The 12,129-nt window shown below is 52.9% G+C and overlaps 3 protein-coding genes across 3 annotated transcripts; 2 read left to right on the forward strand and 1 right to left on the reverse strand.

The window, feature by feature from the left end:
* Window positions 1-4,532: 4,532 nt before the first annotated feature.
* Window positions 4,533-6,367, forward strand: J7T55_012003 (uncharacterized protein; the record flags this gene model as incomplete). Its single annotated transcript, XM_053136846.1, has 3 exons — window positions 4,533-4,808; window positions 4,874-5,121; window positions 5,821-6,367. The coding sequence occupies 3 exons, from the start codon at window positions 4,533-4,535 to the stop codon at window positions 6,365-6,367; spliced, it is 1,071 nt and encodes a 356-aa protein (XP_052999808.1).
* A 779-nt stretch (window positions 6,368-7,146) lies between these two features.
* On the forward strand, window positions 7,147-7,923 carry J7T55_012004 (uncharacterized protein; the record flags this gene model as incomplete). Its single annotated transcript, XM_053136848.1, has 2 exons — window positions 7,147-7,457; window positions 7,728-7,923. The coding sequence occupies 2 exons, from the start codon at window positions 7,147-7,149 to the stop codon at window positions 7,921-7,923; spliced, it is 507 nt and encodes a 168-aa protein (XP_052999809.1).
* A 186-nt stretch (window positions 7,924-8,109) lies between these two features.
* J7T55_012005 (uncharacterized protein) lies at window positions 8,110-9,815 on the reverse strand (the record flags this gene model as incomplete). Its single annotated transcript, XM_053136849.1, has 3 exons — window positions 8,110-8,365; window positions 8,414-9,681; window positions 9,732-9,815. 3 exons carry the CDS (start codon window positions 9,813-9,815, stop codon window positions 8,110-8,112), a joined length of 1,608 nt encoding a protein of 535 aa, XP_052999810.1.
* Between the last annotated feature and the right edge of the window lie 2,314 nt (window positions 9,816-12,129).

Consider the following 12,129-nt stretch of genomic DNA (forward strand, 5'->3'; position numbering starts at 1 on the left):
GCTTCAAACGATGACAGCACGGGTTGGAGGAGGAAGGACCGACTTGAGGCCGATATACTTGAGCTGTTAGCTTCAAACGGTTGAGAGCACCGCACACCCAACGATTATTCAGAGCAATCAATAGGCCGCTGTATCCCAATTTAGACCAGCAAGTTGAAATAAAACCCCACGCATCCTCACCACCCCAACAACCAATGACATGCTTGCCGAGTCAAGCAGATTGCGACGGTTGGTCACCCTGCAGGCATACCTAGCACATATCGGGCATATCGGGCCTGCACGTCTGGCGCATCTGGCACGGTCGCGATGGCTGATAAACGAGCTGGGTCACAGATGGATGGTCACAGTCGCACAATTGTGATTACCCCCGCCAGAAGGCGAGCCTCTGTCGCTGCAGCTCTGGCCGCAGTGACTCCGTAAATGTGCTCCGGCACCGACTCCTCGATGCTCGCACCTCGAAATGAGGGTTCCTGTGTCCGTGTTCATGACGAGTGCAGGCAAGACTGAGGTTTTTCAAGAACGAACGACTGACGTACCGTATTCATCCGTACCCATCTCCGGAAGCTCATCGGGTTCTCCCCGATACTATTGATAAATGCGGTAATCCTTTCGTCTAACCAACCCTGCATCATTCGAAAATCCTCTGAGGGGGGTGGAAGGAGGCCGGCCCAGGAAAACGTCTGGACACGCCACGGGGGTGAATGTACTCAAGCCAATGAGCTGTGTTACCAACCCGCTGGGACTGGAAGTGTCACTTGGCCCCACATGTGATAAAAGTACGTGCATGCAAAATGACATGTACAGGGCTTTCCCCTCCACAAGGTCTAGATACATCTGATATACCTTACGCGTCTATACCCTCCATGTTGGTCCCCGTCGCTACTCCACCCCACCTTTACTACCAATCTGTTTACTGCGAATCCTCCAAACCCAAACATAGAATCATGGGGAGCAGGTTACCGCCTGCACGTCTTAATTTCACCAAAGTACAGAGTACCTAAAAGTACGCTCCCTCCATGATCCCTCCAACACCATGACAGGATCCGTGCACGACGTCGGCTTTCGTCTGGCGGCGCTTAGGCAACGTATCTTGATTCGTGATTTAGCCGCCTTGTCCGCACTTTTGTTGCAGCCGCTAAGTTGACGTTGCGCATGCATTTGTGAACATTGTTGGTTTAGCAAGCCGTTGTACCAGCGTTGTTGACCTAGTGCAGATGAAAGTATCAAAGCTTATGAGCGATCAGCAGATGCCAGTGAAAATGGTAAGTACTTAAGGCGGTCCGTCACTTACCCTGCCTCGTCGTACGTCAACTTTTCACTCACCCTCACTGATTGATTCAAACATGCCCTCCCGAACAGTCAAGAAATCGCGCCAGATTAGGTCAACAAGGGCGCGGAATACTATGGACGAAAAAATCCTCCCGGAAATCATAGTAGCAGCCCAACTTCCTGCAACCGACAAGAGCCTGGTCTTTCGTCCAGCCGAGAACACTGCAACTCGAGGCTCCAAGGCGAAGAAATGCCCGTGGCGAAAATCTGCACCATCCCAGAGGCTAGCTGTCTCAAAACAGCCGCAACCTGTGCATCCTGGTTTCAAACGCGCAGGTCGACTTGACAGCACTCCCGTGAACTTCGCTCTCAAGAGACACTCTCACGCACATCACCCTGACGTCCGCTTGCCTCCTATACGTCCATGTAGTCATGATAGCAAAGATTGCACACTACCACCCTTGAAAGACGTTCTTATCGGAATTCTGCACGGCGGCGGTCTTCGAGAAAGGGTGAAGTTTAGACGTCAAAACAGCTCAGCGGCAAGGATCTGGCATTGAGTGTCTGTATGGTCCTTAGGAGCTTTAGAGGGGTTGACGGGGGGTTCGATACGGACCGAGGGTAGCTTCACGTGAAGGCTTTCTTTATAGGCGGCTGTCCCGCTTTTCAGGTTTTGGCTTCGCCCCTGTACTGTAGGGATCTATTCCGTTCTCGTTCGCGTACCGCTGGTTCTGCATGGCGAATATCTGACCGAAGGTATCTGATTTTCAGGTGGCTGTCCCTTTTCCAAGTCTTCGATTTAGCCTATTACTATGCCGTACATGTATAAGCATGACTGGTCAGTTCATGATATTCTTCTTCGCCGCGATTACTTCGACTTGTTTCTTCCACAGCGTCCCAAAATCACATCTACACTTCAAACTAAGATGTCTCAACCCATTGCCGATTTTGAGGAGACAAAGTCGCTCATTGAAGCCCCGCCAGAGCTACCCAATGAACTAGTCATGCACATTGGGGACTACTGTACTCCTAATCAGCGGATTGCCATCCACAACGGAAGAGGGCCAACCAGCCGGGAAGGCTTATTGCACGCACGTGCTTGGATGAGGGTCTTTAGGGGGCGTAAATGGCTCGAAGCTCGGTCGTCAGGTAAGAATGATCCTGTGCTCATCGGCACGGGCGTCCGACATCTCTACGACGGCAATGTAGACAAAACAATCCGCCTCCTTCTTCTCTATACAGAGCCCCCAGACGGTAAAGACTCGTTTCCCTGCGATGATCTCCAAGGCGGTAAATGCGACTGCAGCCGCAATCGCGGAGTCCACACGATTCCTGACACTGGCATCGAGGTGATGACTCACGAATTCAAACCCTTTTGGCCTTTTTGCAACTTATCAAGACGTCAATTAAACTGGCTCTTCGATGGAGTCAACTCAAGCACGCAATACCCTACCACATCACTTCTCTACTATTCTACAATGATGTCGCCAGTCACAGTCAGCGCCCGGCCCTTAGCCTCAATACGGCACTCGTATCCACCAACATTTCAAGTCAACGTCAATCCCTTCATGTTGCTACATTGGGAAATTCATTTGGCGTATTCGTGTCACGGGCCTTCGTCTTGGGAGCCAATTCAACTCACCTTTGCAGAACGAATAAATAGCACCGATAGGTTTGGAATGGGAGAAGAATATCAAGACTTAAGTGTGAGTCTCACCTGTGGTAGTGTTTGCTAGTACTGATATCATCAAGGGCCACGAGTGGGGTATCATATCCGACAACTCATTCTACATCATACCCCCCCAGGTACCATCTCCTGTGCGCGAGCATCTTTTTGTGGCGATATTACAAGACGAAATCGAAACGCCCGGCTGGATCGTTTCCGAGGACCAGCGCGCTGCATACCACGAGACCATTGCCAAACGCTTCGTAAGCGGGTCGATGGGAATGCTACGGAGGATTGTAGAACGCTTACAAGCTGCAGACCCCGAGGCTGCATGGGCAATGATTTGTTATACTATTGGATTCCCCAGCCAAGAGTCCTGTTCATTGTGTCTGGATAATAGAGGGCCCTTCCATGGGTGCGTGGTTTATCCACGGGCAGGGAATGGCTGTGCGAATTGCATCATCAATGGTTGGCGAGAAAGATGCAGTCTGAATATGGGAGATAGCTGATTCAGTATTCAACATCTTGTACATGGATGCTTTGCATAGGCCACGGGCCGGGAAGTAGGTCCCAATCTAGGACGCCCACCCTGTGAGAATAGAAGGGGCCGTCCACACTGCCTGACTGCCAGACCACCCTCTCTCTCTGTTTTTTATTTTATTTGAGGGCAAGATATCTCGATCTATAGTGAGGCGGCCTGTCAAAGTTGCACGTGATCACCAGCTCACTCTCTGCATAATCTGGGTTCATATTTGTTCTGTCTGGGGTACGATGGGACGAACTAGCATCAACCAGACCTTTAGGCTTCTGTCATTTCTGCGAACCACCCTGGCCCGATAGGCCAGACCCCTTTTATAAATGAGGCAATGTTACCCTTTGACATGCTGGAAAGTTTGCGACAAGACGCTTAGGCTTCCAGGAAGTCGCGTGATGCAAAGGCCCACCACTCATGAAGTTGAATGCGCTACCTTGGCAGCTATTCGAGCCGAACGGCGAAGCTCTCTTGACATCATGCATTCTTTGCTGCGTGCTGCCCTGATGCGCGATGACCGCCTCAGAGTGCTTGGACAGCGCGGTCTCGTGGTCTTCGCTGCGCCCATGGTGGCACGCTCTGTTGCAAAGTTAGCAACATCCAGATCGAAAGAATGAGACAGGAGCAGACGTCCCTTGGCAACGGCGTCGTGTTAGGTCTAAAAACTTGTCTGAACAGAAATCTGGGAACTCATCGTCGCTATCCTCGTTGTTGGGGTCGGGAGCAACAAGGTCTGTGCATCGCGTGGTCGACGAGCCGTCGCCTGTTTGCCTGTGGAAATTGGCTGAGAAGTCGAAAGCAGTAGCACCCATGAAGCTATAATAGCTCCCGGCTCCTGAGGCAATCGTCACCCTTTTGGAGCCGCAAGCTTCTGGCATTATTGACCGCATCTAAGGTACTGAACGATTTGCAGGTTTGCGAATGGAAAAGGAGAGGAAAGTCAGGCCGCGACGAGGGGCGGCCCCTTTTTATAAGGCTCACGCGGCGGCTGTACCATATCACACACACATCAAAAGTGCCGAAAATGTTAGAGCCAGGCAGAATTGGTCCAATACATACTTCTCAATGAGTCGTGATATACGCTACACCGGTGACTGCCAGAGTTGGGATCTGAATGACCGCTCCAAAAAGGGCGCCAAGTGTAGCACATTGCTGGCAGCTCACGGGCAGCAGCCAGCCATGCGGCACCCAGGAAAGATCATCAATTCGGTCGAGGAGGCAAGGGGAAAGACTACCATGAGGGTCCTAGAGGCTCAGTGTCGAGGAGGCTATCATGGCAGGCACAGAAGGGGCCAGGGGCTCGACCTGCCTCATAGCCCTCTTCAGTCAATGCTTCCTTTCGTATGTTTTGGGTGATCCTCCATCAGAATCGGCAGAGGAATTGCGGGACTTGACGAGATTCGTAGAAGGGCCCTCGTCGCGCCAGCCAGTCAGGCGAGCCGGATGAGCGGGTGAGCGGGCGAGCAGGCGCTGCCAACGGCCCCGAGCTGTTCGCGCGCCAGGCACCGCTGGGCTCCTTTTTGCCTGGCTGCATAGGGGTGTTCCACTCCCGGGGAGAGGGGGCAACAGTCCCCCATCAACTCGCGGGCACGCTTTTGTACAGCAATTCTCTTGACGCTCTACATCTCCATCAAGAGCGGCGTCATCCTGATTGGTAAGTAAGCGGTGCTTGGGAATACAGGGATGCAGAAAGCACAGAAACCGGATACCCGAACCAGTTAACGGAGGGCTGGAAATTGTATCAGTGACCAATTCCCCCCACCTGCCCCACTTTACGGTAGGCGTGAATGAAATTGGGGGCAAAGAATTACGAGTCTGTAGACCGTTCACTTGCGTTCTTCATACATTCCGTCCTTTTCCATTTCACAGATCTGGAACCAGAAGGGTCTTCCCTATATAGTACGTTCCCAGCCACGCGCTGAGAGGAGCATGGGGACGGAGACGTTGGGCGGGCAAGACAAGAACGGCTTAGGACGCTCGGTTCGAGGACTGACGCAGCACCACTCCTGTCTTGCTCTGAGTTCGTAAGACCGTTTAATTTTACTACATTGACTCTTTTCCTCTCTTCGGGCTCTACCATGGACCCACTTTTATCACCGACGTCGACTCTCAGCTCTGGTTCGCCCACAACATCGTGGTCTTCGGACTACAGCTCTGCTTCAACTTCTGCCAACAATAGCAGGGCTAAGGCTGCAGAATCGGCTGCCCTGGCGTGTGCCATCCTAGCCAGGGATGCCCAGAGGGTTCGGCTATTACTCGACCTAGGTATCGCGTTGATGAGGCCACATAACTGGGTTTTATATGATGCATGCCTGTGCGGCCTGGAAATGCTGCATCTCTTGCTATTTCGCAGCGATATTGACTTTAATGTTCCTCTCGCCCAGGGCGGGGGTGACACGGTACTCCATTTCGTCCTTCGTACGCCTAGAGAGCGGTTCCAGGACAGTAAGGAAGATATTGTGAAGCTTTTACTGCGTACTGGTACCAACCCACTGCGGTGTGACCGGATGGGAGATACGGCACTTCATCTTCTGGCGGGAGATACCAGGCCGGCTGGGTCCTTGACAGAGGGCAGCAGGCTTCTGAGGCTCCTCCTGGAGGGCTGTCCTGAGTTGCGGGAACCTTGTTCAGGCTCCATTGATAAAAAGAACGACTTTGGCGATACCCCACTCTTCGTTGCCATTCTACACAACAACATCGAATGCGCGCGGCTACTTTTAAAGCACGGGGCCGACCCCCACGAGCTAGGCGAGTATGGTATGACGGCTCTGGACTTCGCAGTTGAGAGGGCGTATACGGAAATTGCTGTATTGCTACTTAGCCACATGACAAACCGGGAGCAAGAAGAGCGGGAAGCGGCCGGGAACGAGACACCGGCAGGCGAGCAAATCCTCGGGTGATAGCTCCAAGCAGCGTGTCAAGCTAAATGCTACCCTCCCCTATCAATTAAATTCGATTGTAACTGGGGATTGTAGTCGGTAAATGTGACCGTGGGACTAAGAATAGCTTTACCAACAAGAGGCGAAGGAGGGATTTGTAAAGTTGGCGCCTCTGGGTTACACACGGGTCAAGCCGACGGAACAGGAGAAGAGTGTGGCAGACTCTCTATAGCCCAAGTTTATAACGTCAACATTATACCTACAGCCTGCATTGCCTCTGACATTTGTCGCCGTACTCTTTAATTCTATATAAGGCTGGTGGCTGAGGGCTAGGGTTCTCGACAAACTTCGACATCTGAGCTCGCAGCCATGAGACGAACTCCGTCATTCGGGAGACCGCTGCTGCTTCTTTCGAGGCTGTTGTGCGAACAGCGAGTGTGGCGGCGCACGAGCTTCTGGGTACGGCGGGCGACTCACGGCTTACCGCCGTTCCCGTCGGCTTCGTCTCTTCGGGCGGAAATATCGCTCGCCCCTGTCTAGTATGCACACGGTAGGGTTTGTGCAATTCAACGAAGCTGAGCCATTATTAGATCCGGCGGATATCCGGAGTGGCGCATGCGGCATCTCACTTTACAATTGTTGGTTGGCGCATTAAAACTCCATCCTAATATGCTATTTTATGTGAGGTGTTTTGTCCTAAGCAACAAACGGACCGGTTCCGTGTGCTTTTGCCTTCCGTTGCGAATACTTGATCGCAACAGCTTCCCCCTGTGTCGCTGTTACGCCCCGTCGGTTCGACTATGGGCCAAGCAAGGCTCCAGGCTCGAGCTACCAAAACCGCGGGCGCGAATAAGAATTCCAACAGCAAAGACTCGGAAACCGCTGGGCTCCTAACCGCATCGCAATCTCTTCGATCGTCGAAGGTCTGGATCGACGCCACAGTAGGAAACGCAGGCGTGGAGATCCCGAACGATTCTCGCGCGCAGTTTCGTGGGATCTACTCGATCGTCCCAATCGCCAACTGGCTGGCCGTTCATCCGCTGCGAGGCATTACGCACAACCATCGGGCCGCAGCTCGAGGAATCCTGCTGCTGCGGGGTAGGCTAGTCTGGTTAGTAGTACGCCGTGCTTAATAGTGAGCAGGCTGCTCACCGCTTCTGCATAATTAAAGCCGAGGCTCTTCAAACCCTCCTAGAGGCAGGGCTTAGCACGTGTCCTATGGGGAAAGAACCTTAACTTGCCTGAACCGCTTTTCGAATGAAGTTATCTCTGGAGAGTCCAGCCCTACCCGAGCGCTTCGCCAACGAGTCGTAATGATATATCATGCCCTCTCTCTCGTTAATTTCAAGGAGTGTAAAGTGGTTGGTATTGACGCTTAAAGGGCAGAGAAAGATAAATCCATGCTGAGGCCGCTGGCTATTATCGTTACCCCTGAGGGACTCAACTTCGCTCTTCAATTTTCGGAAAGGCGCCTCAACATGCTGGACTTTGCCGTGGACCACCTCGTGCGTAGACACGCACGGTCCCAGTCTGACCCAGGCGGGCCGGTCCTGGATTTCAAGAGCAGCCTCCAGTAGCCAGATGTCAAACCACTGACCTGTATCCAGCCTGCTAAAAGAGTCGCCTGGAATCGATTTTCCGGACAAGGTGATAGTATCGTCGTGGCCGAGCTCTCGCTTGCCGAGGGCTTGATGCAGGCCCAACTTTAAATGATCGATGTGTTGTTTCAAATTAGCGCCACACGTCGAGGACTAAGAATTTTATTAGCACTCCGAGACAGCTTTAAGAAAAGGGTTCTGCTGTACGTCATAGTCTAAGCGCAGGGAAGATGCGTCGCCTGCGCTGACGAGCTGATTCGCATCAACCCCGTCGAGAAATGTAGCAGTGTTCGGCCGCCCACTCCCAACCAGAAGCTCGACCTGCTCTCCGAGAAGGACGAAGATGGTAGCTTTCGAGGGGTCCGTAGAAATGTGGGAGACCACAGCTTCTACCTGATTCTGACTTATTTTCATCAGGTCCCTTAGAAAGAGTTAGCTATCTTGCGGCCAACTTCGACTCATGACTTACCAAATACGGCGGTAGAAGAGAACACCTGTGCCCAGGACTTTAACGATCTGGCGCAACCTCTTCCCTCTGTTGCATATGTCGATGAAGGTTTTGCGCTGCTGAGCCTTTCTATCTATGTGCTGTTCAGAGGGCGTGTCCGAGTCATCGTGAAGTGCTTCGTTAAGCATGCGATCCAAGACCGCAGTAGAAACTCGCTTTACTGGGATACCTCGCTTCGTTCGCGGAGGGGCCTTCAATGCCTGCTCGGTCTGATAGTCGAACCATTCCGAGGCTCCCATCCACTCGATCTTGCGTAGGATTCCGCTCTTTTTGTGCGACGCTCGTCCTTGATCTAGTATATTCATCCACATGGTTAAAGACCAGCCTATGGGGCGGCTGGCTGCCCAGATGGACCCTGCCGGCCGTGAAATCACCTCATCGCTGTGGTCGCACTTCAAGGAATTGAGGATGCCCCGGTGGAGCTCGCCTCCTAGTCGACCTTCGTACATCTCCATGTCATGTATGTCCCGAGCTGCGTTAAAGATCATACACCTCACCGTGTCTTCGGATACTAGGAACAGACAAGTGGCCAAAGCCGGCGATTGCGCTGCAGTGGCCTTGTCTCGCGGTGCCATGATCAGGTCCTTTTTGGACTCCGATGACGTATCAAGCATGACAGGGGATTCCGGTGTAGCCATGGACGTTTCCGTTGCGCCTCGTTCTTGGGCACCGTCCCTAAGGTCCCTGTCCACAAGATGGGGCCAATGTTGTGCCAGGCCCAGCGACGGAAGCGAGGACTTCCGCGCGGCGGTACGCTCATCACAGGCTACAAAGTCCACGATTGACGGGCATGGTGATGTCTCTGCCTCATACCGTATGCCACAGCTGTTGGAAACGTCCTCAACATCAGGCGGCTTTAGGGACGGAAGCTCACGTTGCGATGTAGGCGGCTCATTGTCTGCATCGTTCCGCTGTGTTTGTCTCGACACCGTGTGTTTATATGCTGAATGCGAAGGGCGATACAGGAGATCGTCATGCCTCCTCCGTCGTGCTCTCGATTCCACGGCATTGTTAACATCGGCTGCAGTTTGAGTCCCGACGTTGATGTAATCGGTTGTGGCTGTGGCCTCGTAGGGAATGGCCGGCGTCTGGTCATCGCTAGATGCCCAGGGTTCGGCGGCCTTGCCTAGTGTTGCCCATCTGCTCCTGCCCTGCTTCGTGAGCTCTTCCAGAAGCTCGCCAGCAATCCCAGGATCTCTCGCCCACACGTTCTGTACTGCTGCCGAGAACTGATCTCGTCTCAGCATTCATGCCTGCCTAGGTCCACTGTCTTACTTACGCATGACTTGTCACTCGTGCGGGTCTTCGTTATGGATGTCGGAACCGACTTTAGATGGAGGAGGGTAGACAAGAGATCATCCATTTCGCAGACGGGTAGGGCGGGGGCAGCTTGAGCTGGAGGAAGGGATGAGTGACTGATGTGAAAGGACGGACGAACGGCTGAGAGCAGCAGGGGCGAGAAACCCAGTATTTATAATAGTTAGGGAAATCACGGCACAACGGATAAGGACGAGGGTACGAAGAGGTATGGTAGCATGGTGGCTTGCGTCGAATCAGGGACGTGAGAAGGGGGAACATGCACGGTTGGAGCCGAGACGGTAAGCTCGCACGGTTGGCTGGCTGCCTGCTACGAGGCCACGTCGATTGTCTAGACAATCCAAATGAAGACACACCTCCTCACTTCCACGGAAGCTAGTTGGGTGAAGTTCGTCATCCCAGGCCCCCAGCCCCCCGGCCCCTTGCCTATGCCCCGTGACACGGCCCCCAGGGCTAACGAGCATTTCGTCGCGCAAATACGCGAGGAGAAAGAACGGATTTTTAGAGCGGTCACACTTCGAACACTTCGCGTGCCGACTGGCACAGATCGTCACAGCCTCCGAACGTGCACCCAGGACTGAATTCACAGGAGTCACCTGGGACATAACCACTCGGCAACAACGCAGAGCCTGGACGTGGCACAACGAAGCAACCTTCTGAGGGCGGCTAAGCTCGCTCAGCCGTAAGGCTGCCGCTCATCCCTCTACCGTCAAGGTGCGACGGGGTCCCAGGGCAATGTCAATCACGTCGAGGAAGTCAGCTCTGACACTCTCGATTTTCCTACAAGCGCGGTTGTTAGCGAGGCGAGGCGAGGCAGAACGCTAGTGGGGGACCGTCACGTACAGCTTGCTGTAGAATCTAAACCTTTGACAGGATAAGTGATGCCTTAGTAAGAAGGGGATGCGACATGTTTACATAGATAGATTGCCAGCTGCGTACAACTTGATTATATGTAAAGTTGACGTAGAATTTGGCTTACTCAGCTGTCTCGGCTTACTCAGCTTGCTCAGCCGAGACCGGGGCAAACTGCGTCATTCGCAATGTTATTAGGGGGATGGCCGCGTTTGGCCCACGACCCAATTTCAACCCAAATTCTCCGTGTCACCAGCTCCCGAATACATCCAATCAGGCTGAGACCCCAAAGACTGCCCGCTTCCCATTTACCACGAGATCAAACACAATGAACGCTGCTATGCTTCACTCTTCTAGTCCTCAAGGCGACAGCGGGGCAAGGGAGAAGCACGATAGCATGTCCATTGACAATGGGGTCGGCTTGGCGCCAAGTGTGACGGCCCCTTCCTGCGGCCAGTAGTCAGCACGAAGGTGGCTAAATTGGCATTGAAGTAGCAAAGCTGGCACCAAAGTGGTAACATATTGCAGGCCAAGTTGGCACCGAGGCGGTATTGTATGCCTGATGGCCATTCCAGGGACCGGCCAAATTGACACTAAGATAAGAAAGTTGGCAAAGACCAGGAGAAAGTTGGCAACGAGGAGGAGAAAGTTGGCAAAGGGGAGGAGAAAGTTGGCACAGAGGTGGCAAAGTTGGCAAAGGGGAGGAGAAAGTTGGTACGGATGTGGCAAAGTTGGCATAGAGGCACTGTTTGCCTACCACAACGACAGGAGATATAAGACAGGAGCAGGTGGAAGGTTTATAGCTTATCTTCCTCAACTTCCTTCTTCGCAACATCATTAATTTTAACCACAAACTTAAGCGATTATTGCCAAAGCCCAAGCAAAGATGGCACACCAACCCTCAAGCTCCCCAACACTTTCCTCTGGGCTCCAGCCAGTTGGAGGATGGACCTTGGATGAAAACTCCATGCCGGGTGGTTATGTCACCGTGCGTTCCCCTCCGTTGGCCTGGACGTGGTCGGAGGTGAAAGATCTCGATGGCGTTATGGCCGCAGCCTTCTGCGATAAATTCAACTGGATTCATTTTTTCACGGGTAAAGAACCTCCATCGAGGTTTCCTCTGTGCCCTTCCTCCGATATTCCGGGTCAGCATAAGCTTTTGCGTATCCGGGACGTGGTAATGTGGGAGGGCACGCCATACTTTATTGCGGAGATTGCGGCTCGGATGACTGTGCGAGAACTGAAAGAATGTGAGGAAATCAAGTTGTTGTGAAGTCAGACTGGTTGGATTTTATCAATAAGTAAATTGGAGTTCAAAATACAACGTGTATCAATCATCCTACCCTTTTTGCCTGATGGGATTGGGGGGTTGCGGGCAGTGGTCAACCTAGTCCTCGTGGAGAACACATTCACACAAGCCCTTGGGGAGTCAAACGAGTAATATTTGGCACCATGTAGGCGCCAGGGTAGGAATGGCCCATCAGGGTGGTGGGCGGATGGTCCGGTGG

The sequence above is a fragment of the Diaporthe amygdali genome (genome assembly GCF_026229845.1).
Source record: "Diaporthe amygdali strain CAA958 chromosome Unknown NODE_2_length_3802984_cov_64_841326, whole genome shotgun sequence".
NCBI classification, from domain to species: domain Eukaryota; kingdom Fungi; phylum Ascomycota; class Sordariomycetes; order Diaporthales; family Diaporthaceae; genus Diaporthe; species Diaporthe amygdali.